The 22232-nt window shown below is 43.9% G+C and overlaps 1 protein-coding gene across 1 annotated transcript; it reads left to right on the top strand.

The window, feature by feature from the left end:
* Nucleotides 1-400: 400 nt before the first annotated feature.
* Nucleotides 401-13330, top strand: CD38 (CD38 molecule). Its single transcript, XM_025051800.1, has 7 exons — nt 401-526; nt 2237-2372; nt 4251-4336; nt 7254-7327; nt 8997-9089; nt 9442-9528; nt 10054-13330. Exons 1-7 carry the CDS (start codon nt 431-433, stop codon nt 10115-10117), a joined length of 636 nt encoding a protein of 211 aa, XP_024907568.1. The 5' UTR covers nt 401-430; the 3' UTR covers nt 10118-13330.
* The last annotated feature ends 8902 nt before the right edge of the window (nt 13331-22232 follow it).

Below are 22232 nucleotides of genomic sequence, written 5' to 3'. Positions count from 1 at the left end.
CTTATGCTCTGCAGGGGACAGGGGGACAGGCTAGGAAGGGAATGAAGAGGGGCCTCGTCTTCACATCTCCAGGTGCAGCTCTTGACCCGGCACTGTACCTAGGATCCCCGTCGGTTTCCGGCATACCGATCATCGTCCGCTCTTATTTTGTTACCTCATTTTCTTGTTTGTGTCTCGTCTGTCTCTTTAACTAGAGAGTTAGCTCCATGAGGGCACGGAGTGGATGCTCACTCGTTTAAACGTCGTGAAGTTTAGATGAGATGATACATATGAACTACTTGGCATTCAGGAAATTCTTCCTACATGAGATTTTTTTGGGGGGTAATTATGCTTCGAAAATAGGTTTGAAATCTAATTATCCTCCTTTTGTTTTATTTTTCATGTTTTATCACACAGGGTCAAAGATTGCCAAAAGATAGTGGGGGCGTTCATGGGTGCAGTGCTTTCGAAGGACCCTTGCGGCTTCACAGAAGAAGACTATCAACCTCTGATCAAGCTGACAAATCAAACTGTACCTTGCGACAAGGTAACGGGGTCGAGTCACTGATTTTAAAACGGAGGCTGAAAGCCAGAGGGAAGAGGTCGCAGGGCCAGATGTTAACCAGGATGAGGGAAGAGGAAAACTCTGGACTTTAGGATGGAGGCGTGTGTTGGTGGAGATGGAGTCTGTGGGGCTGCTGGGGAGACCAGGAAGTCGTTAGGACTTAGGACATCTGGGGAGAGAGAAGAGAGAGATGGGGATACGGAAAGAGGAAAGGACACGTGGTCAAAAATCAGGCGAAACAAGCCTAACGTAAAACCCAGTCCAAGCCAATCAAAAATGCCCGAACCTCACATCATCGCAGAAGAGCCCTCTAACTGCTGCCGCTGATGGTGACAACAACTACAACGGCAACAACAATTCGCATTCGCAGAGTGCCTTTGTCTGCCTACAAGGGGCTCTCTTCACCTTATCTATTAGGTGTTCTCCGCCATCCTGTGGAATAGGCAGGCTGGTGTCAGAATCTCCATTTCCCAATTGAGAAAGCTGGGGTGAGGCGAGTTCAGGTGGCCCGTGATTGCTCAAGTCTTGAAAGTGACCGGTTGAAATGTTAATGGCACAAGATGTGGAACCTGAGAAATCTGGGTTTTCATACATTGATGGTACTGGGAGAAGCCTGTAATGGAGTACATCTTCTCTAAAGTCAGCATCTAAGGTGAAGATTCCCTGTGCCTCCAATCACCTTCGTGCAGCCCTTTAAGCCATGTTCCAGCCTCTCGTCCCGCCCGTGAGAGCTAGGGTTATTTTGAGCTCCTTCTTGGTGCACCAAGCACAAGGCCCTACACAGAAGGACCGCTTGGTAAATTAACACCAAGGTGACACTTGTTGAATGAGGGCCTATGTCCCTGCCAGGGGACTAAGCACTATATTTGCATTGTCTCATTTGATCTCCGTAGCATCGGAGGAGTTCCTCACAGTTATTCTTGTTACCATTTTACAGATGGGGAAAGTGAGGCTCAGTGATGCTTTGGCTGTCCTAAGTCAGTGCCTAATAAGTAGTGATGCTGGGCTTCGTAAAACAGGGTGACTCTAGGCCCGGGCTGCCAACCACACCCTCTGTCACCTCCGCTGCAGAATTAATAGACCCGTGGGGCAGAAGAATGTTCTGAAACTTGACTTTTTGACCTTTACAAGAGACCCTAGAAAAACTCACTGTATTTGTTCTTTTCTTTTTCTTTTTTTCCTATTTTTACTTTTGTGGGGCTAGGGGGAGATTTGGGAAAGGAAGTTAAGGAGCTCTTTAAGAATCAAAGAAACACTTCTCCCCCAAAATAGCACATAGACGAAATTATTTTGCAGATAGCTTTCAGAATCTCGTAACTTCCTAATGCGTTCTCCAGACGTGGTCCGACCTACGTTTAGTGTAAGATTCTAATCAGTGGCTTTCAGACTTTTTTTTTTACGACCCAGAATAATAAGCTCATTTTAGTTCATGCTTATAACATTTGGATACCACACACACACACACGCACGCACGCACACACATGCACACGCACGCACGCACGCACATGCACGCACGCATGTGCATCCTCTCTCACTGACACACAGAAAGCAGCGAGGCATTCAGCACACTGACTATGTGTGATTCACTCTAATATTTTCCATGTTTGTCTTTCATTTAAGAATATGTGGATTTTTGTTGTTGTTGTTGTTGTTGTTGTTTTCACTTAATAGGTTGTGTTTACTCTTCCTTAGACTCTCTTTTGGAGCAAGTCCAGGGAGCTGGCGCATCAGTACACCAAGGTCCAGCAGGAGATGTTTACCCTGGAGGACACGCTGCTGGGTTACATGGCTGACGGTCTCAAGTGGTGTGGAGACGCAGGCTCCTCCGGTGAGGGTCTGGGCTGTTTGGGACCGTCCAGGGGTGTGTGGGGTGCAGGAGCCCTGAGCTCTGCTAAGAAACAGGTCCGTGTAGAAGGAGGAGCCCCAGGTGCCACGTGTCGCTGAGTTGTCCCACCAACAACTCAGGCTGATGTAAAATAGCATTCTTTAGATCAACTCACGTTTCCCTGCTTTGTTTTCTAAGACATTACTTCCACCTGAGCCCAGCACGCTAGCTCACCCTCCTTCTTGCCCAGACTGCTGTAAAGGTCTTGCTGATCACTCCTCCCCTCTTTAGATCAGCAGCCCTCTGGCCAGCACGTTGGGATCCTTTCTGCCTCGAACCTAAAAGCCAAATAGCTCTCTCGTGCCTCTAGGACAAAGTCTAAATTCCTTAGCACGGCCTGGCCTCTGTCCTTCATATGCTCATCCTCCATCACTCCTTCCTCATGGCTTCTGCTCTAGTGGGACTAGTCTAAACTCAGGAAGCTGTTTCACAGCTCTGTGCGTTTGCACTTGGTCTCTCTGCATGGAGCACCTTCCTTCTGTCTGACGACTCCTATTCACCCTTCAAAATCAAGTTCAACATCAACCTTTCATAATGGCGCTGCACGCCAGCCCCCTGCCAAAGTTGATCTTTCTGTGATTTACTTAATTATGTTTGGTTATGTGGTCTCTGAAGGTAGGGCTTCTAATTTATCTCTTTACCTAACACTCAAATGTTTGCGCAGTCAAATGCAATGGATAAAGGAAATGTGGCATAAACACGCACGCATACACATGTATACACGCAGAAGGATATTACTCAGCCTTGAAAAAGGAAACCCTGTCATTTTCAACGATGCCAATGAATCTCAAGGGCATTATGCTAAGTAAAATAAGCTAGACAGGGAAAGACAGTCACCGCATGATGTCACTTATATGTGGAATCTAAAAAAAAAATGAACTCATAGAAACTGTAGAAAAGGCACTTATATGTGGAATCTAAAAAAAAAAAATGAACTCATAGAAACTGTAGAAAAGAGGTTGCCAGGGGTGGAGTAAATAGGGAGAGGTAGGTAAAGGGCACAAATTTCAGTTATAGCATGAATCTAATACAACATGGTGACTGTAGCTGATAACACGGTATTGTGTAATTGAAATGTGTTGAGAGAACCTGTATGTTCTCTCACAGAAGCACACACACACGAAGATAAATATGTGAGGTGATGGGTGTGTTAATTAACTCCACGTAGGAGAATCTTCTCGCCATGTATATATGCATATCGAATCATCGCATTGAGCACTTTAAACATCTTACGATCTTACTTGTTAATTGTACGTCAGTTTAATTGCAAAAATATTCGCGCATGAAGGCGGATATCCTTGAAAGAAATGACACCGAAAGTATGTATTCTGTTGTCTCTCATGAATGCCTGAGTCTGCTTTGATGGAGAGAGCGTAGAAAGACTCAGAGCCGATGGGTGTGAGGACTGAGGGAGGACGTGAGGAAAGCCGTCAGCAGAAGAGAGCTGGCAGGAAGCAGAGGGGTGGTTGGGGACAGTGGTCCCAGAGGACCCAGGTTTATCTCCGATTTTTCCTGGACGCGGGGATAATGACAGCGGCTCGTCTCTGTCAGATGAGCTTTTGCTGCAGTTTCCCAGAATGATGACTCAGAGCTGGTCACTGTGTTCCTGTCTGGGCTTTGGAGGGTAAGGTAAGGACCTGGATGAGGTTCAGGGGGCACTTAGTTAAATTAGGTCGAGATGTGTCCCTTCTCCACCCTCCGACTTGGCAGCGGTGCCATCGGAAAATGGCTCCGTGGAGATGGAACAACCAGGGAAGAACAGAGCTTAATTGGACCCTTTGTTTTCCACTTTGATGATTGTCTATAAACTATGTCTTTTAGAATTGAACTATCAGTCTTGCCCAGATTGGAGGGGAGACTGCGCCAATAACACCATGTCCGTCTTCTGGGACACCGTGTCTAAATGGGTGAGCACCACACGTGACATTCCAGAACTTCGGAGATCAGAGAACTTAAGAGGTCATCCAGTCAGCGGTCGGCTTTAATTCTCTTTGGATCACAGATCCATTTAGGAGCAAGAGTTTAGTCATCTTTCCTGAGAAAAGTAGTTCTAAGCACATGCCAAGAAGATTTTTATGTATAATTTTAGGACATTCATGGAGGGTCCGTGGGCTTTGGCTGCTGGAAATCTCTGGCTTGGTCGAATCCTCGGATCCAGGTATTGACCAGTCTGATTCCTGGAATGGTCTTAATAATCTGCATTTACAGACCACTTCCTGTGTGCTAGGCATGGTCTTCAGGTTTTCATACGGGTTAAAACCTTCGTCCTTACAAGAACCCTATGAAGTAAGTACCATGAGTGTCACACCCATTTTACAGATGACAAAATCGAGGCACAGGTAAATAAGCATTCTGCTAAATGTACACAGTAAGTAAGTGGCAGATCTGGGAGTTTGACCTCAGTTGTCTGATTCCAGGTCCAGAATCCAGGCTGGGAAATACTCTCCTTCCCCACTCTGTCCACCAAGCTCCTTCTCTCTGTTATTTCTGACTTGACTCTAAGCTGCCTTTGTGCATATTTACGTTTCTAGTAAGTTGCTTCTTTGTAAGTGGACATGGAAAAAAGAGAAAGAAAAGAAGGAAGAAAGAAATGAAGGAAAGGAAAAGAGGGAGAAAGTAAAACTAGAGTACTTGTGGTTCTCCAAAATTACACTTCGACATCTGAGGAGCTGGATCCAGTGGACAGTCACATTTAAGTTCATATTTATGACAAGTCCTGGGCCAGATTCCTTACCTACATCATCCCCCTTTAGTCTTCACAGTGGGCCTTGTGAGACAGTACAAATCCTCAGGTTCCAGGTGAGGAAACAAAGACTGAGAGGTTAGGTGACTCATTCAAGGGCAGTGGGCTGGTAGGGAGGGAGACCACAACCCACTTTAAGGAGATTCAGGTAAACCGTTGAAGAGACAAGACAATAGCCTGGGATTGGAAGTAAGGGGACTGTTTAAACGTAGACAGATTCTCTAAGCGTCCCTCTTGACCTTCAGATTCTTCCTCTGCCAAATGGGGAGAAACGAGGCCTGCCCCGCAGGGTTACTGCAGCGTTTAAACAAGACGCCACTCTCCCATCAACTAACTCAGAAAGCAACCCTTTCACACACTGTCGACGAGCTACTCTGGGCTTTGAAAAATCAGAGGCACTATATAGTTAGTTATCGTCGTTTTTTGTTTGTCTGCGTTTTCTGAAAAAAAGTTTCTATTTTGCCTTATCACTCTATGATATGTTCTGGGCAGCGCTGTTGCTAAAACCTTTTAAAGCCACGTCACGTTTTATATGTTCCTCATACCGTCCTTGCCGATAGGAGTGCGTGTGATCGAAGGCGCTCTGCCTTGTGAGCTACGCTGGGACTGACAGTGGCCAAACTCTCATGGGTGTATGTATGTAGACAGTCTTCTTTAATCAGCCTACGTTCTTTCTTTTTCTGACAATAGAGACAGTGTTTGAGTCTCTATCTCACTTGCTCGCTTCCAAGTGAGGTGAGCATTGGGCAAGTTGACCCAATACTTACTTTGTGGGGGCTCTTAAGCATTATATAATATCGCCAGGTCAGTGCCTGTCACCCTGTAAGCATGCCATTGAGTTAGCACTTGTGATCGGTAATAATTGGGCCTCTGCCTTCTGCTCATCACCCCCAGTAGAAAGACAGAAGCTGCACTGGATTCTCACAGTTCCGTTTCAGATTGTTCAGTGGTGTTTTATCACCTACAGACTAAAGGCCAGATTTCTTGGCAAAGCATTCGTGGCCCTCCATGAACTAATCTATCTTAAGTCCAGAAGCCACCGAAGTTTTCCCCAAAACACCACTGTTCTCTCAAGACCCTTGGCCTTTCTGTTCGTAGCGGCCTCAGCCTTTACCAGGTGAAATCCTATTCATCTTTCAAGACTAAGCTTTTTATTGCCTGGGCTCAATGCCTTTTCTATTTCTTTCCGAATCTCCATCACCAAGTCCTTGGACTTCTTACTTCTTCTTGCCCTCCCCCACTCCTTCCACAGATTTTCACTGAGCACCCACTCTGTGCCATGCACTAGCTTTGAGCCCCCAGGGCTGAGTGACAAGCAGGACAGCCAGGCTCACAGCTCTCAAAGAGCTTTCGGTATCAACACTAAATCCACATTAAGCTCATCATCACTGTATGAGATAGCTGGATAAAGTGAGAAGGGGTCTGGAGGTGGTCCCAGTGGATGGACCTTCTGGAGGAAACAGATAGATGGCTTCTTTTGTTCACTATGTTCTCCCCACTTTCTAGCAAAGAGTTCAGCTGAATGTTTGTTACACGAGGAAGTAGAACTCTGCGCAATAATATCCATCCATCCATCCAACCATCCATCCATCCATCCATCCCTCCCCCATTTCTCTTTGTGTCTGTGCAAGTCTTGGTGTCACCTTCTCTCCCAGTTTCCCCTTTCTTGGTGTCCCCATGTCCCTTCCCCTGAGTCATCTACCCTGCTCCCTAAATGAAATGTGCTGTGTCTACAATGCGTGGCACCAAGGAAGCCCTTTCATCTTCCCCGCCAGAAGCGTTTCTCTTATGCGTCTGGACTTCTGACTTCTGAGCCACCACGGTAGCAGCAATGATGTTGAAGGTCATTGTTCAAACACAGGTTGTGGCAACTGCTTCCAGAACTCCCATGTGAAGCATAATCCCTCCAGGAGTTTGGGATGAAAATTATATAGAACCTGGCATGACCGAGCTAGAACCATACAGGCTATTTCTCCCTTAACCAGCTAATGCTCAGAGCTGTTTGGGGTGGAGCTGCTGGGGTGTGGCAATTAAGTTTGCATGCGGAGGAATTGTGGGCTTCTTTTTTTTTTTTTTTTAAGTTTGCAGAAAATGCCTGCGGTGTGGTCCAGGTGCTGCTCAATGGGTCCTTCAGCAACGCCTTTAATAAAAACAGGTACTTATTTCTTTGCATTCTATTTGCAAGTGTTAGCGTGACCTTCTAGGCGATATTTCATCTATCGAAAAATATACTTCTCATGTTTAAAGTCGGTACTGAAGCTTTGGGCTAAAAACGGTAACATTTTTGTATTTCATGGACAGATTTTTTTTTTCCTAAGTCAGTGCTTTTATCTGGTTTCTCTGTGGCGTAGAAACCCGGAAAGGTGCTGACGGCCCCATGCGGTCTCCAGCAGCCACTCTTGACTTTCTGAGGCTCTGTCATTACGCTCCATCCCGCCCATTTCCTGCCATGTTCACGCTGTTCCCCCACATGGCCGGAGCCCTCCTCCTTCTGCCTACCTGCACCCTCACCATCACGGAGATCTGTCCTGACTCCTCTGTCCTCCGTAAATGAGTCCCCGTTCAGCAGTAAAACTACTACTGGGAGCATCGGGAGCTGTGCCGTGCTCTTGACCTTCATCACCTCTTTGCAAGCATCGGCAGCAATTTAGTGTCGAGCTTAAACGTGGCGAATGGGAGGTCATGACATATGACGTGTGTGACCTTAGGCAGGACACCTGGCCTCTTGGAGCCCCTGTAGGCTGTGCCTGCAGAGGTGATGGTGACGTGAAGGTGAACTGAGATAATGCATGAAAGATGCCGAGCGCTGCGCCTGACGGGGAACGTGCTCGATGGCTCTCAGCTGTGATCTCTCATTTAATGCACAGCACCGGATCCGGCCACATCGATGCCTCCCGTCCCTCACAGTTGCCTTCCATACTCACAGTGTTTACAGCGCGGATTATCTTTTCGGTTCTTTGTTCTCCAATCTTTCCCTGGACAAGGCCGGATGGAGAGGAGGGAGCATATATTCATGTGCCCTACGTGCCCCAAATTAAATTTCCTCTCTCCTGTTTCAGTGTTTAATTCTACGAAGCCTTTGTCCTTTTGTCTTCTTCTGATCTCAACCTTATGGGCTTCGGAGTGAAAGTAGTAACATGCCAGGGTTTTCTAATCTGATATTAGGGATCTAATCCCTTGCAATAGGAACGGCAGCTGTCGGAGATACTGGGGAAGAATTCAGGACTGGGGTGGTGTCATTATGTTGGTCTAAGGCCCACTCTTGCAATAGCAGGTACTTAAAGAATTAATGTCAATCTAAGGAACACAAAGAACAGACTAATCAAAAACAGATTCACAAATATAGTGGACAATTTGGTGATGGACAGAGAGAAGGGGGGTTGGAGGACAGGGAGAATGGGGTGAAGAGTTAAAGAAGTACAAATTAGTAGTTGATAGATGGTCATGGGGAAGGGGAGCATGGCTGAGGGAATGCAGTCAGCATTGATATGATGGCTAGGTGGAGGGCCGGGGGAGGGAGGGATCATTTTATGAACTATATAGATGTCTAACCAATGTACTGTATACTTGAAACTAATTAAAATTAATTAATTTAAAAAAGAATGAACGTCAATGTACAGATCGAGACTCTTGTTTTGATGCTCTTATTCATCTTGGCTCATGCCGCAAGGGTAAACTTGGCTGTTTTGAATGCAAATCATGGGTCAGTTTAAAAGGGTGGGTTCCGACTAATGGCACCCTACCTGCTAGCTTCTCACAGGGGCTCTGGGTGTCCCAACGATTGCATTTGGGGTTCATAATATTCTTCGTCTCTTCTACCTTAGCACCTTTGGACGTGTGGAAATCTATAATTTGCTTCCAGATAAGGTTTCTACACTACAAACCTGGGTGATGCATAACATTGAAGACGTTCACAGGTATGTGTCGCTGCTTTGTACCCATGTAGTCTCAGGGCTATTTTAGGAATCCGTCCACAAAATAATCCGCAGGCACAAGACTGCGCTGAGGGAAGACTGGCTTGGGTGGTGAGTGGGACCTCACTCTACATTCAGTGCATCCCAATGGAATCTCAATTTTATCTCCACGATGAGCATGTCCCCAGCTTACAGCTTCGGCATCCCTGCTGACCCGTGAACTCTCAGAGGTGATCTGTGCTTCACCTCTTTACCTCAGGGCCTTGCGCAAGGCCTGCTACCTAAGAGAAACTCAGGGCCTCAGGAAATCCTTGCGAGATCTTGTTATTTTAACACTTTCTTCTTTCTTCCCCAGTGACTCATGCTCAGCTTCCTCCATAAATGATCTGAAATCGATTTTAAGCAACAGGAATATTAACTTTACCTGCCAGAGTAACTACAGGTAATAGATTTGTTCTTGAAAAAGAAACAGCCATCCTGCCCTGTGCTGGCATTTTCCCTAGGGCCTGGATGCTGATCTGGGGTGGTGACCTATGGTGATCTCTGTTCCTCCCCTTAGCCTAACTTAGAGGTGTTCCCAGTCTTCTGCAGAAAATCTGGGGGTCCCTCATCCTAAGTTGCTGCTTCTGCTGTTTCTTGATCACCAAACTGACACTTAGAGCCCATATCTGTGCCATGTTAGAGCCAAATATTCATTTTCATCTGCCCATAATATCATCAAACGTCCCTTCTCAATATTCCTTTTTATGGCTTTACACGTGAAGTGAAACTAAACTGGGCCCCGCTTTAAGTCATTCACTCCTGGACTTGACCTTCCTTCATGTTGTCACCACCGCAGAAGAGGAACTTGTGTGGATGCTAAGTGGTCCACACATACTTGGCTTGCTAACAAAGGGTCTTCTTTCATTGGTGAATTTAACCATAGGTGTAATGTATGGTTAAATCTCTTTTTGCTTTCTTGTCATAGGCCTATCAAGTTTCTTCAGTGTGTGAAAAATCCTGAGCATTCATCTTGCAATTCTCTAATATGAACCAATCAGCATGGTGGTTTTTGAACTCTGAGCCCTTCTCATACAGATTGGACCGCTGTGCATGACTCAGGAGACATACCAGTGGGAAGCCGAGGATTTGACTGATTCTCTGTCACCATGTCAATGCCAAAAATGGAAGTTTTTCTCCTAAAGTCTTAAAATAACACGTTATTGGCATAGTTTTTATTTTGATCTCCTAGTAGTCAAGAAAAAATTATTATGTAAAATGAAAATTTTATATTATTTCATTTTAATTTTCATATGGTGTTTTTATGTTGGTAACATACTTTCTGTTGAAGAAGGATCACACCAAACCTCTCTTATTGGAACAGGCAAGTAAAGAAAATGGCAGATGCCCAAGCTTTTCAGAAAACGTCACATTTTCAAATGAATAACCTGACCTCAGGATGTAATTTTGTACCCTTCCTATAGGTAAACTGTAATGCCATGGTTATGGGTCATGTTGGGAAAAGTATTCTGTAGATATAAGCTACTCAGGTACTTGGTGCTTTACCTCTAAACCTTCTAACAGTTCTGTGAGGTTGATATCAGTATCTCCCATTTGTTAGATGAGAAAGTGGAAGTTTAGAGGCGTTTCATAATTCGCCTAAAGTCATACATTTAGTTCAAGGTAGAGGCTCAATTTGAATTCGGCTCTGTCTGACTCTTTCTAGGCCTGTAATGCCAAACGAACAGTGCCTTATGTTCTCTTCCAATAAATGCATGTTGGATTTAGTTGAATACAGTAGAATCTGGAATGTGATTTTTCTGGATGGCTTCGAAGCAGACACAATTTTTTCTCCTCTTCCCCTTCCTCTTGCTTCTCGTGTTCGGTGTCTTACATACGTAGTGGGCAGTTACAATATGTGTCTGTTCCTGATACTGGCAGTTCAGTTGGTTCATTTTCTCCTTTTTTCCTTGGGGATTATTATTTCTGATACTCTTTCAAGGAACCATCTTTTAGCTTTGTTGATTTTCTCTAATTGCTTTTTGTTCTCTTTATTATTAGAGATATAGAAATTCCTTATAATTTCTTTGGATTTTTAAATTCATCTTCTTGAACTGGAAACTTAGATCATTGATTTTTCAACCCATTTCCTTTTCTTATATTTAGTACTGTCAATTTTCTTCTGAGTGCTTCTTTAGCTGTGGCTCTTAAGTTTTGATATGTCTCTTTTCATTATCATTCAGTGAAAAATATTTTCTAAAATTGTTTAGAAATGTGTTGCTTAATTTTCAAACATCTGGTGATTTTCTAGGTTTTTTTTTTTTAATATAAATGCATTGAATGAAAAATTAATACATTAATTTGAGACTCCTCGAGGGAACCTACAGGGTTTGTTGAAAACAGCATATATTGTGGAGTCAGGCAGTTATGGGTTCATATTTTGGCATCACTGTGATCTCACATGAAATATCTGACCTCCCTGAACTTCAGTTTTCTCGCCACTCACATAAGCATTATAAACTCACCCCCACAAAAGTGTGGTTAGAACTAAAGAAGGTGACAGAAATTGACGAGGCATAGCGCCTTAGATGAAAACAAGTATTTAACTAGTGTTGGCTCCTTTCTGCCTGCCACCGGTTGGTGACCCCGTGTCCTTCAGGAGCCCTTTCAGCCGCAGCCACTGCAGTCAGTTTGTGAGTTCTTCACTAGCTCTTTCTCCACTCAGGCTCATCATCACAAGAATTAGTCTTGGCTAGACATGAGGCCAGGTGCGTGGGATCAGTTCTGATTAAGAGTCAGACTTGTGCCACGTTTTAATGAGCTCCATCTGCAGAATGTCTTCAGCAATAGGTCCCTGCTAATCTGCTGAGTGACCTGGCTGTTCTCCACTCAGGACAATTTCTGCCGATTGTCAGGCTTGCGTGCTGATTTCTGGACTCTCTAAATGTACCTTCCTTGTTCATCAGGATACCCCCGGAAGTGGCTGCCTGTGTCAGAAAAATTTCATTCTTTATATTACCTTCCAATTTGCAAGAGGCTTCTCCCAAGAAGACTCATTTGAGTGTTCAAGTTCAAAGCCAGTGGAGACTAAGAGGGGGCTGGTCCCACGGTTTTCACACTGTGCCACAGAGGACTCTGGGAGCCCTGGAGGTGGTTGGGGGCTGGGGTGCTCTTTTCTCCTTGCGCCACCTCTGTATATTACCATGCCACCCCACCCTTGCGTCCTCTCCCTCTGCTGTTCCAACTCGGGTATCTCTGCCATTAGCCACTCGGCCATCTTTAGCCTGAAGGCCTTTCTGGCCTACGTGTGTAAATAGATCCTCCATATCCCTCTTCATATAAGTGACTCTACTGAATTACTGATCACTCATCGACCTCATCCTTCACTCATTGACCTGCTACCCCTGTCTCCCCACTGCATTCCTGTGTGCTCTAGAGACGCTTCTTACCATCCCAACTCGCATCCGCCATCACACTTACCCAGAGACTGCGGGAGTGACCCAGGGCACTGTCTCCCTTTTCTAACTCCTGAAAGCTCACCGTTTTCCTTCTGTGATGGTTCTTATAATATTTACATCACGGTTTCAAGTATAGTTCTGAAATTTGAGGCTGAATACTTGAAAAGATGTATATATATATATGTATATATATACACACATACATATACATATATATATATATATATGCGCGCGCACACACACACTTGCATGATGCAAAACCATGTCTCTCAATAGACAGCGATTCTGTATCCGATGGGTCTTTCTTGAGCCCTAAGTCATTCTTTGTGTTGACCTGTTTAGTGCTGTTTCTGTGTCTTTTATCTTCTATGTACCTGGCAAACAAAGCCAGGTATATATAAAATATTTTGGCAAAACACATTCTTTCTTTGGCTTGACAGCTTTCTATGCCTTTAGCTCTTGTTGGGAACGAGCTCAACCCACATCTGCATACTCCCTGCTGCAGCAGATGTAGCAGGGGCAGCGCTGACCTCCTGGCATCCCGTTTCTCCTTAAAACAATTCCTAAGTCTGTGATTTGAGTGTCAGGTAGAATCCATGCTGTACAGAGGGACTCTGTTTTTGTGGCTTTTTGAAAAGGCAAGTAATCATATGAACTGGATAAATGTTATATATGGCAAATGAAAATTGTATAAAGTAGAATGTTAAAGTAAACACAGAGTGTGTTGTAACTATAAAAGTCATTTTATGAATGTAGTGTTAACCCAGACATTTTCTACAGTTTTTTAAAATAAAGCAATTAACTATTTGTACTATTGAGTTATTTAAATCTATATAAATCTATCTATCTATCTATCTATCTATCTATCTATCTATCTATCTATCTATCTATATTTTAAAATGATCTACAGGGACTCAATGCTGGGTGTCTCCCTAAGAGGTAGTGGTTAGCTGGTTCTCGCACTCACGAAGCACAGAAAGCTTTGAACTGACCCTTGTCCTTGAACTTGAATCACATCAGTGCACATTGCCATTCTCGTCCTCTGGTTGAAATACAAGCGGCACGAGGTCCTGAAAACCATGGAATTAAGAGACAGGTGACCCACTGGGCAAGTTCATTAACATCTGTGGATAACCAGTTTGGAATATATTTAGAATAGACATAGTGAATCATATAAACAATAAAAGAATAATAAAAAGGACTTTGTGGAGTCATTTTTTGGAAAAAAACAGTTGCCTCTGCAAATATCCCATGATATCACTTATATGTGGAATCTAAATAAGTCAAACTCATAGTAATAGAGTAGACTGGTGGTTATCAGGGCTTTGGGGAGTGTGGGAGAGATGCTGGCTAAAGATGCTGGAGAGACAATGGGTCATTGTCCTGGGTATGTGTTGCAGGTGGGGGAGGCGGCCCCCAAAGAGCCCAAACTTACAGTCTGTCGAAGACCCCCAAATCCTCACTCACTCCTCTTCATCCTTTGAGTCATCAAAGAAGGAATAGTGCTGTTTGCTTTTTAGGAAGCTCAGTTTTGAGAATCAGACAATGACACACCTTTGTTCTCTATTAAGAAAACTTACCCTGAACCTCTCAAGAGCCTTGATGACACAGTGAAATGTGTGATTCTTAATAAGGTACATAAATGCGCAATAACATTTAAAAGCTTGATGCAAAACGTGTCATGCAGAGAACAGAAAACCACCGTACATTGTACCAGGTACTTCACATATCGTGTCAGCCGATGAGCTCAGCTGCAACAACTCAACTCTGGATAGAAATAAATTTTCTAGACAATATCAGGAGCTTATAGGTTCTCCCAAAGGGCAAGAAAAGTTCGAAAGCTTCTTAGTCAAGAGCCAACACCCACAATTCCACAGTTGGACAGGCAGAGAAGTCGTTCTTGCCCTGAGGACACTTGGCCATTACTTTGTAAGTGCGAGACACGGCCACTGATGTTTCTGGGAACAGAAGTAATCAAAGCGGATGGCATACGGTGCATGCTGCAGGTTCACAGTCACACAGATGCTTCTGATATATAGAGCCCAGTAGATGTAGAGCACTTAGAACAGAGCTCGGTTTTTCTACCTGTAAAATGGGGGTGATAACAGTGCTTACCTCTTTTGGGTTGTTTTGAGCATTAAGCAAATGATAGATGTCTAATTCTTAGCATAGTGCTTGACACATAGCATAGTGCTTGACACATAGTAAGAGCTCTGTTGAGGTTAGTTTTTAAAGTTCAAACAAATGTTAGAACCTGTTTTTATTGTGGAGGAGATTCCTTGATAAGCCTACTTGGTTTAGAAGCTGAGACCCAGGGATGATGGAAGAGTGTCGAGAATGGCCCTATTGTCAACCAGCAGGGTCAGCCACACTCTCCACACAAGCTGTGATTCATCCTGGGTGCTGAGTACTTGCCCGCCTGAGAGGGCTGGGCCAGGCATCCTCCTAAGACCTTTCAGTCAGAGCTGGCTCCCACCTCAAGCTGGATGTTGACAAATGGTATCCATGGAAGCCCCACCCCCCACCAAATCTAAGGATTTAATTTGTAACTGTCATTCTTCAGCCCACCATGAGTTCAAAAACCGGCATTGCCAATCCGAGCCCCTGCTCTCTGGACAGGGCCCACCGCCTTGTCAGTCAAAGTGTGCAAGTCTCCTCAGTAGAATGAAATCAGAAGACGGAACAGCTGGAAGAACAAGTCCTTTCCCTTGTCATCGGCGAACTGGAAGAACTTTGGAGATGGGCAAGACCGAGAAGAAATGGGGTGGCTAACCCGAGCCTTCAGCTTGAGAACAAATCTCCCTTTGTCAAAGCTACTTATTCATCAGTCAGTTTCCCCAGAGTTGCCTCCCCAAAGGAGTAGAATAATCAGATCCAAGCTGACTCCTGAAGGGAAGAGAGGCCCCTTGGGGAGCCACGAGGTCTCAGATCACTCTTAGCTGCTCCAAGTTAACGAGTTCGTCTTGCCCTGGTCCGTAGAAGTCACGAGCAACTCCGTGTGCAGCTCGTTTGGACCGGTGAGGCGGGAGGAAGGAAGCACAGTGTCACCTATGACCATTAAGATGTCAAACACTTTCACGAAGATAACCAACAAAATAGACATTTCTGTAATGATTTATTACAGAATCATGAAAGGATCGGGAACATTATGGCTGCAGAGCAGTGACTCAGCTCCTCCATGCTTCCCTTTGCTGAATGATGATGAAACTCCAGTAGCAGCCTTAGACCCAAAAAGTATCTGTTCTCGGAGTTCCTGTCTCCCTGACATCCTGCTGGATTCTTGCCTCTGTATCTCAATTCTCTCCTCCTGACTCAGCTTTGCTGGTCGCTTCAGCCTCGCTATAAAGTAATAAATTTATTGATTATTCATTCACTCACCAGTATTAGTCGATACCTTTCTTTGACAGAGTCCAGATTTGGGTTGAAGAGAAAGGGCAATGTGTAGTTTTAAAAATACATAATAGAAATATATTGTATCTGAATAAATTAGGTATGAAAGAAAAACAGTTGGTAGAATTAGGTGAGAAGGTGCATAAATGGCAGTGTTTGAAAATGTAGATTAACAGGGGGCTTTCTTCTTGACTTAATTTAACTCAAATAAGACATTAAATTGATGAGATATCGCCAAATTGGGCATTTTCATGTATGTTTTGAATCAGAAACTTGAATGCAAATATAACACTTCAGAGCCAGGTAAAGACCGTTTCCCACATCCATTCTATTCAGAATTAGAGGAAGTAAAAGTCACAGAGGGCACGAAATTTAAGGAGACACCACTGTCAGGGCTCTGCAGACAGAAGAGGTGTCTCATTCACCCCGCACCATAGTCCTGTCCCTTGTCCCTGCCATTCAATGTGTAGGTTATCAATTTTTTAAGTAGTGAATTTTTTGTTTATTTTTTAAGAGACAATCTTTAAGGGTTTAGTATTGAAGAAGTTAAAATGTGTAAATGTGTTAGAATATACTGATTAATATTTACAGGAACCATAGAAGAAGGATCACCAGAGAGATCTGAGCAAATGGAAAATTTAGTTAATACTATTGAAACGGCACTAAAATAATTGCAGGGAACATGGTTTGTACGATACGATAAAACCTCTTAGATAACATCAGATAAGAAAATTGATTGCTTACTACTTTTTTAAGTGGTATAATAATTAACAATACTTGTTTTTTTATGAATTCATAAATATGTGAAAACTAATATAGCAATTACTAAAATGTCTTCTCTTTAAATATTTGTTATAGAGGTGTTTTGCTTTGTTTTTCTAGAGGTTTTTTCATTCATAAGTTAAATAACTCCTTCGAAGAGAACTGACAGCTAACTGGCTCAGAGCAAAAAAGTTCAGAATGCAATTGCTTTTTTTAAAATACAAAATAATTGACATTCTCAGAAGTAAAGCAAAAAGCTCTACTATGCAGATGGCCACGGGACTGGAACATTCGACAATTTTACTGGTGATGTCAACGGGGCTCCAGATGTTCGCAAACTCCACTACTCAACTGAAACTCTCATTTTAGGCTTTGTATTTTGATTTTTCAGTTTTCTAATGACACAAACATAATTTGAATCCTTGATGTATTAATGAGTCAAGGACGATTCTCCCATATAATGAATTTCAAATCTAACACGGGCTGGTCTACATTCGATGGTTCGAGAGGTCGCTTTCACCAGCAAACTTGTGGTGCTCATCATTTTTGCCGCTTGACCAAAAAAAACCAAAATTTTCATTGTTTTGCCGATGCCAATTCATCTTTAGCGATCAAGACATTCTTTCCAGTTAAAGTTGCAAAATCATCTCCATAAATTACTTTTATGGTCCCAGTTGATTGGTTATTACAGTAGATCTTCGGTCTGATCAAACCTGCAGCCGTTGGATGAATTTGTCACTGTTACTGTTCGGTGCTTTGCTATAATCCAGCAAATCAACAGAAGTTTTATAGACTCCTGGAGCACACAGACAGCTACCATCTCCTTCACAGAATTTTAATAATAAACCGTTTTGTCCCGTTCACGATTAGTCGACGAGGGATAAACACCTTTTCTAAACTCTCGGTTAATGATCAGACACGCAAAATAAATCTAGGTCATTATCTGGTTCAACATCACCGATCGTCACCCAGGACCGTGGGCCGCCATAGAACTGTCTGAGGAGGAGCAAAAAGGATGGCTTTTAACTAGCTGTTTGACATTCTCACACTGTTAACACGTGTCGAATGACCACAGCACTTCACAGCAGGCTGTGTAACCCTTAACTGGAACACTCTGGTAGAAAACAGCACTGGACTGGGACACAGGTAGCCGGCTTGTCCCGGTCTGCCCAGGACTGTCTTAGTGTTAGCACTACATTCCAGTCCTACATCCCAGGAACCCCTTAAGTCCCAGGCAAATGGGACCGTTGGACATCCTAACTTGGAGTCAGAGTCCCAGCTCTGCCATTAACTAGTTGTGTGACTTTGAGCACGTTGCTTTGTTTCTCAGAGTTTGTTTCTCAGCGGTAAAATAGAAGGAATGATGCCTGGCTTCCAGGTGTGTTGTGAAGATCCTGCCTCATCCTTGGCTTCAGGTATCAAGGCACCGCTCCCTACCAGGCAGTCACTGTAATGGTCTGCCACTCAGTGAGAAGGGACCCTTCACCCCAGTGCACACCTGGCCTACTTGTATGTATAAAGTGTTTGTGATTCAGATATTTGTAACTCAAGGACTTCTTTTCCTTGTTTACCAAAAGAAAATTCTGAGCCTTGGTAGCTTGAGGCATTAACCAACGTGAGGCCTGGCATCTGATTATGCGGATAAATGTAGCTTGTTTTTGGTTACGAGGCTGTAGTATATCTTTGGGTTTTTAATGTATCCAATGTCATATCAGGGGGATTTATAAGCAAAGCTATTGATGTTTAAATCTATTTGTAGAAAGACATGTTTTTGAGTTACAACATGGATGTCATCTGGTTCACTAGAAAGGAGAAGCAAGGCCAAGTTTCAAACTCGAGAAGGGGATGTGAGTCATGCTCTATAGAGGTCTGAGAGGTCGTAGCCCAGCTGTCCAGATAGAAAGAGAAGGCAGTGTGGGGAGTGGTGGGAGAACATGGTGTGGACGCTGGGACTAGGTTCGAATCCCATCTCTGGCATTTACCGAGGTGCTCGGGAAGTGTGGGCAAGTCATTCCCTGCCTTCTCTGCAGAGCTTGCACATGTAAAACGGGGTCAGGAACTCTGAATCCAGGGGCCGCTATTTCAATGGAATTGTCATCTAGCTCAGACCCCACATTTCAACTGCTTTTCCTTACCGATTCCTGCCCTGAGGGTCTCCCCGTCTGTCCGCTTTCTCCAGAACGCTTTCTTGCCTTCGTAGCATCCGGGACTTCTTTATCGCACTCCTCGACCCCTCTCTCAACCCCACCTCCAACAGAAATCCCCATTGGCTCAACCTCCAAATTGTATCCAGAATCCGATCACATCTCACCACCCTGGGCAAAGCCCTAACTTCCCTCATCTTACACAAGCCTCCTGGACCGGTTTCCTGCTTACGCCCCCTTGTGGTACATCCTCCCCAGAGCAGCCAGAACGGTGTTTCTGGAACACAAAACAGACCATGTCACCCCCCAGGTCAGCACTCTCCAGTGGATCCTCTGTGCACTCCGAGCAAAAGCCAAAAACAGATGACAGGCCACTAGGTCCGCCCCGATCCACGCCTCTCCGCCCTTATCGTCTCCTCTCCCTCCTTCGTTCATCAGCTCCGGCCACACGGACCTCCTCGCAGCTCGACTTTTCCCATCCAGGGCCTTGTGCCGCCTGGTCCCTGGGCCCGCGGCACCTCCCTGGACATCTGCGTGATGAGTTCGCGTGCCTCCTCACGGCTTGCCTTACGTGTCTCCTTTGCTGTGGAGTCTTCCTTGACCACCTTAGCTCGTACCCCTCCATGCTTCTTAGAGCTTTCTGCCCCTGCTTTGCATTATTTCCCCCCACATTTATTCATCTAAACCTTTCATGGTGCTTCCTGTGTGCTGAATGCGAGCCTAAGCACTTCCAAACTATCCCACTCCGTTCTCACGAAAATCCGAACGAGGCAGGCCACATCGTTATTTGCATTTTATAGATGAGGAACCTAAGGGGCAGTTGGCCAAAGTGTCTGAGTTAGAGCAGGGCGGAGTCTGGCTGTGCTCTCCCCACTTCTACTTCCACCTGGCTGCCTCTCGTTGCGGTTAGCACCACGGGACGCAGTATTTAAGGATATTCTTATTTATTTTCTGTCTCCCTCACTAGAATGTAAGCTCTAAGAGGGCGGGGACTTTGTCAGCTCCCAGTCCACGCCTTCAAGACACAGTTTACAGTCAGGGTCTGTTTACACGTCTCTGTCATCTACTGTCTCTAAGCTTTTAGAAGATGAGCGTTCTGTCTTTTTCATTACTTTAATTCCAATAACATAGGGCTTATTGGTTGAAACTTAAGTATAACATATTTAAGAACAAAATTAAAGCATAAAGGATGAAATAAAGCAGGTCTTAAAATCAATACGAACAGCAGCAAATTAACCCAATTGTATATCATATCGATAACTTGACCATCCGGACAAAAGGAATTAATTCAAATCTTGTTTGAACAAAATACTCTGATAATGCACTATTATTGCGGTGTACTCTAAGGGCGAAAATAAACAAAAGTAAATCTGGAACTTTAATTTATAGTTTGTATCGACATATTTCATGTTTTGTAGGTTAGACCAAATGAGTACATGGAGCACATGCGGGAGAATATGAGGAAAGAAGATGTAGGATTTGAGTCGGTAAGATCACCATGAACTCATCCATATTTGCAGAAGCAAAATCATTTAGCTACATAGCTATTTTGCCATATTTATTTTAATTCCTCTGATGTTCTAATTCAACAACATTTGTCGAATGCTTGGCATATTCCAGACACTGTATTGAGCACATCACATGAATTTTTCATTTAACCCTTGCCATCACACTGTGTGATATGTATAATTGTTTTTAAAAAGTTGAGAACTTGCCCAAGGTGATGGCAGAGCCAGGTTTGGTCTGACCCCAGAATTGTGCTTAAAATCACAGGGATAAATAAGACAAGTCCATACAAAACCTTTTGGTTCCATCTTAAAGCACTGTGTTCATTTGTGACACTGAACTTGATCTGACTACTAAACTAAATGAACCTATGAGAACACAAAAGACTCTTTGGAGTCATCTAATTTGCCAATAGAGATATTTGCACTCATTTGGCGTAGAGCATATTCTAAGTCGCCTGGGAAGCAAGCAATCCCAGTGTTAGACCCAGTTCTGCCAATCCCAGCTACATGACCTTGCATAAGTATGCTCTGGGTCTTTGTTTCCACTTCTCAGAATTGAAGGAGATGAATAACACAGGGAATCACAGACTCAAATGTCTACAGGGGTCAACGGGTAACACAATGGCCTGTGTCCTGTCTGTGATGGTAGCGATACCTCACCTCCAGTCCCATGTTGCTGGGCAGGTGTGTAGGCTTGAGGTCATCTGATTGTCCAGTCCTCAAAAAAGCCAAGAATCCAGACTTATGTGACATTTTCCAAATCTTAAGTTAAATTTAAAAAAAAAAAAAAAAAAAAAACACAACATACCAGTATGTGGCCCTTAGGCCAACACTTTGTGATTTTTGGATCAGATGTACTCTGAAGTCCCTTAAAGGATTATATGTAGAAAACCAAATGGTCCCTTAAATTGTGATGCTCAAAGCCGATGATCTGGTTCATCTTCTCAGAACTTTTTAAGGTTACATTGGTATAGTGAACCAGTCCTGGTACCTTTTAGGCTACCACCTTCCTACCTATAAAATGAAGTGAGCTTTGGGGAACAGGGAATGAAGCTAATATCTACTGAGCACCCGTGATATGTCAGGGACTTATCACGAATCATATCAAATGTACTGGTCATATTAGTTGGGATTCTCCAGAGAAACAAAACCAATAGGATATATATACAAATCCTTTTGGTTGTATTCTGAGCTTATGTGATTGTGTAGGCTGGCAAGCCTAAAATCTGCAGGGTGGGCCAGAAAGTTTGAGACCCAAGGTTGCTGACGATGCAGTTCAAGGCTGAAGGTCATCTGCTAGCAAAATTCCTTCCTGCTCAGGGAGGTCAGTCTTTGTTCTTTTCAGGCCTTCAGCTGATTAGATGAAGCTCGACCACATTCTGGAAAGCAATCTGCTTTACCCTAAGTCCACTAATTTAAATGTTAATCAAATTTCCAAAAAAAACATCCTCTCAAAATCTCCAAAAGAGTGTTTGGCTCAAATATCTGGGCACTGTGGCCAAGCCAAGTTGACACATAAAATTAACCATCACACCATTTAATCGTCACAATGATCCAGTGAAGTTGGTTACTATCTCCACTTTACAGATGAGGAAACCGAAGCTCTGAGAAGTTAAACGACTTATATGGAAAATGATTAGAGGCAGAGCTGACATTCAAACCCAAGTCTGACTCCAAAATTCATCTCTTTACCCAGTTCTGATATTTCATGGTTCTTGATATTAATGCTACTATTGGAAAAAGGTAAGACCCACCTTTGTGATAGATTCCAGGATCAAGGGAGCCAACTGCAGAACCCAGAGTTCCCAAGCAAACGCCCAGGCAGGTCCACAAGGAGATATTGTCACGCAAATTGTCTCTACACAGACTACGTCGCGAATGCTCTGTCCTCGGGTAAGGCAAGGC

Source organism: Pteropus alecto, unplaced genomic scaffold, assembly GCF_000325575.1.
Source record: "Pteropus alecto unplaced genomic scaffold, ASM32557v1 scaffold5, whole genome shotgun sequence".
Classification (NCBI taxonomy): domain Eukaryota; kingdom Metazoa; phylum Chordata; class Mammalia; order Chiroptera; family Pteropodidae; genus Pteropus; species Pteropus alecto.
This window is presented reverse-complemented; position numbering and strand designations above follow the sequence as displayed.

Coding starts and splice junctions, on each gene's coding strand:
- CD38 (XM_025051800.1), top strand. CDS start 431: ATGGGTGCAGTGCTTTCGAAGGACCCTTGCGGCTTCACAGAAGAAGAC. Junction 527..2,236: donor AAACTGTACCTTGCGACAAG/GTAACGGGGTCG, acceptor ACTCTTCCTTAG/ACTCTCTTTTGGAGCAAGTC. Junction 9,090..9,441: donor AACATTGAAGACGTTCACAG/GTATGTGTCGCT, acceptor TTTCTTCCCCAG/TGACTCATGCTCAGCTTCCT.